General features: G+C 61.7%; 1 protein-coding gene across 1 annotated transcript in view; it reads left to right on the forward strand.

Moving 5' to 3' along the window:
* Nucleotides 1-1,359: 1,359 nt before the first annotated feature.
* CSMD2 (CUB and Sushi multiple domains 2) overlaps nt 1,360-1,700 on the forward strand; it is a 634,343-nt gene continuing 634,002 nt past the window's right edge. The window contains exon 1 of the mRNA XM_019657596.1: nt 1,360-1,670. Coding sequence (XP_019513141.1) covers nt 1,484-1,670 — 187 coding nt within the window. The 5' untranslated portion in view covers nt 1,360-1,483. The remainder of the gene's footprint in view (nt 1,671-1,700) is intronic.

The following is a 1,700-nucleotide window of genomic DNA, read 5'->3' on the forward strand; positions in this document are numbered from 1 at the left end:
TAGCCCTGCCCCACCCGGGATCCGCAACTCCATAGCCCTTTCCTCGCTCTTTTCCGGATATCCCCAGGCCCCTGCCCCCTGGGCTCGCAGAGTCCAGAGCCCCGGCTTGGCCAAACCCCTAAGCCCTGAGCGCAGCCTCTCTAGAGTGCTTGTGGCAAAGGTGGTGGGGTGCTCATTGGCTAGTGCCTTTCCGCTGGGCGCGCCAGTGGGGGGGGGCCTTCTCCCTGGACCTTGCCCCTCCGGGTTCCCTCTGGTCTGTCCCCCACCCCCCAACAGCGTCTCTTTCCTCTCGCCAAGAGTTTGGCGTAGACAGCGAGGGAGCCATCGTGACTGACGGAGGAGCCTAGGGGAGACGAGACAGAGACGGCGACCGAGTGGGGGTGGGGGATGGGGTGGGGACCGACGCTGAGCCCTTGGGGCCTGGCGGCAGCCGCGACGCGGAAGAGGTTGAGAGCGGCTCACGCCATTGGGAGTAACTCGCCTGGTTTGGGGCCAAGGCTGGGAGGGTGAGGGTAAGAAGCAAGCTCTGGTTATTTAATTTTGAGGATAAATTGTACAAGTAACTCTTGCACGTCCTTCAACAACCTCACCTGCCCCCACCCCCTCATCCGAGAGCACACATGCACTCCTTCCATCCTGAGATTTTGTCTTAGGGTAGGGGTAGGGCAGTTCGGAGCCAAATAAACGGGTCCCCCACCCCACCCACCCTCCAATTCTTAACCCTGGGTCTACGCACACACACCCATCTTCTGGGATGGGTAGGAGGCTGCTGCGAACGGGGCTCCTAAACATTGCCCCCAGTCTCAGATTTCAAGTTCAAAGCCACCACCAAAGATCAGATCGTAAGAGCCGTGACTTGGGGGTCCGCGTCCTTCTTTGGTTACCTTTTCCCAGACTGTATTCCAATTTCCAAACGTGGAAGAGACGTGTGTGTATGTGTGTGCGGGCGCGCGCCGCCTGTGTGTGAGTGCGTGTGTCTATCACTGTGTGTATTGGGGGTGGGGGGGGAGGGTGTATTAATGGGTGATCTTATAAATGGAAACGAGAGAACTGAACTTAAAATAAACTGGTCAATTGCAAAACAAACAGGAATAAACAACCCTTTAGATGTAATTTGTGGTTTATGTGGAGGTGGAGGTGGCGCTGAAGAGGAACACCCACCCCCCAATATTTTTCCTTTGCTGCGCCTCCACCCCCAGCGTTTGGAGCGGCGGAGAAGCGGCTCTGGAGTGATTAATCCGGGGATAATTCACCCCCCACCCCCCGGCGCGAACCCCGCGAAGCGGGATTGGAGCGAGTCATTTCCGAGAGCGCAGCGCGCCTCTCCCCGGCCGGGCGGACACTTGGTTCATTCCAGCCGCAGAAGCTCAGGGCTCCCGCGTACTGGGATTTTTTCCGACCAGAAAAAAGCTCCAGAGCTCTCCTGACCTCCTTTCTCCTCAGCGGCGAGCGGAGCCTCTCCCTCGGCGCTGCCGGCCGCGCCATGCCGCGCTCGCGGGAACCGGAGCAGGGGCGCTGCGGCTGCCCCGCGGGGAGGGCTCGCAGTGAAGCCGGGATTTTGGCGCTCGTGCCGGGCGCGGGGAGCCGCTGGGGCCGCCCGCCGCCGCCAACGCCGCCGCCGCTGCTGCTGCTGCTGGGCTGGGGGCTGCTCAGCGCCTCGGCCGCCGCGGGTAAGTCCGGCCGCGCCGGGGAGCCGGCGG

The sequence above is a fragment of the Hipposideros armiger genome, unplaced genomic scaffold, assembly GCF_001890085.2.
Source record: "Hipposideros armiger isolate ML-2016 unplaced genomic scaffold, ASM189008v1 scaffold_10, whole genome shotgun sequence".
NCBI lineage: Eukaryota > Metazoa > Chordata > Mammalia > Chiroptera > Hipposideridae > Hipposideros > Hipposideros armiger.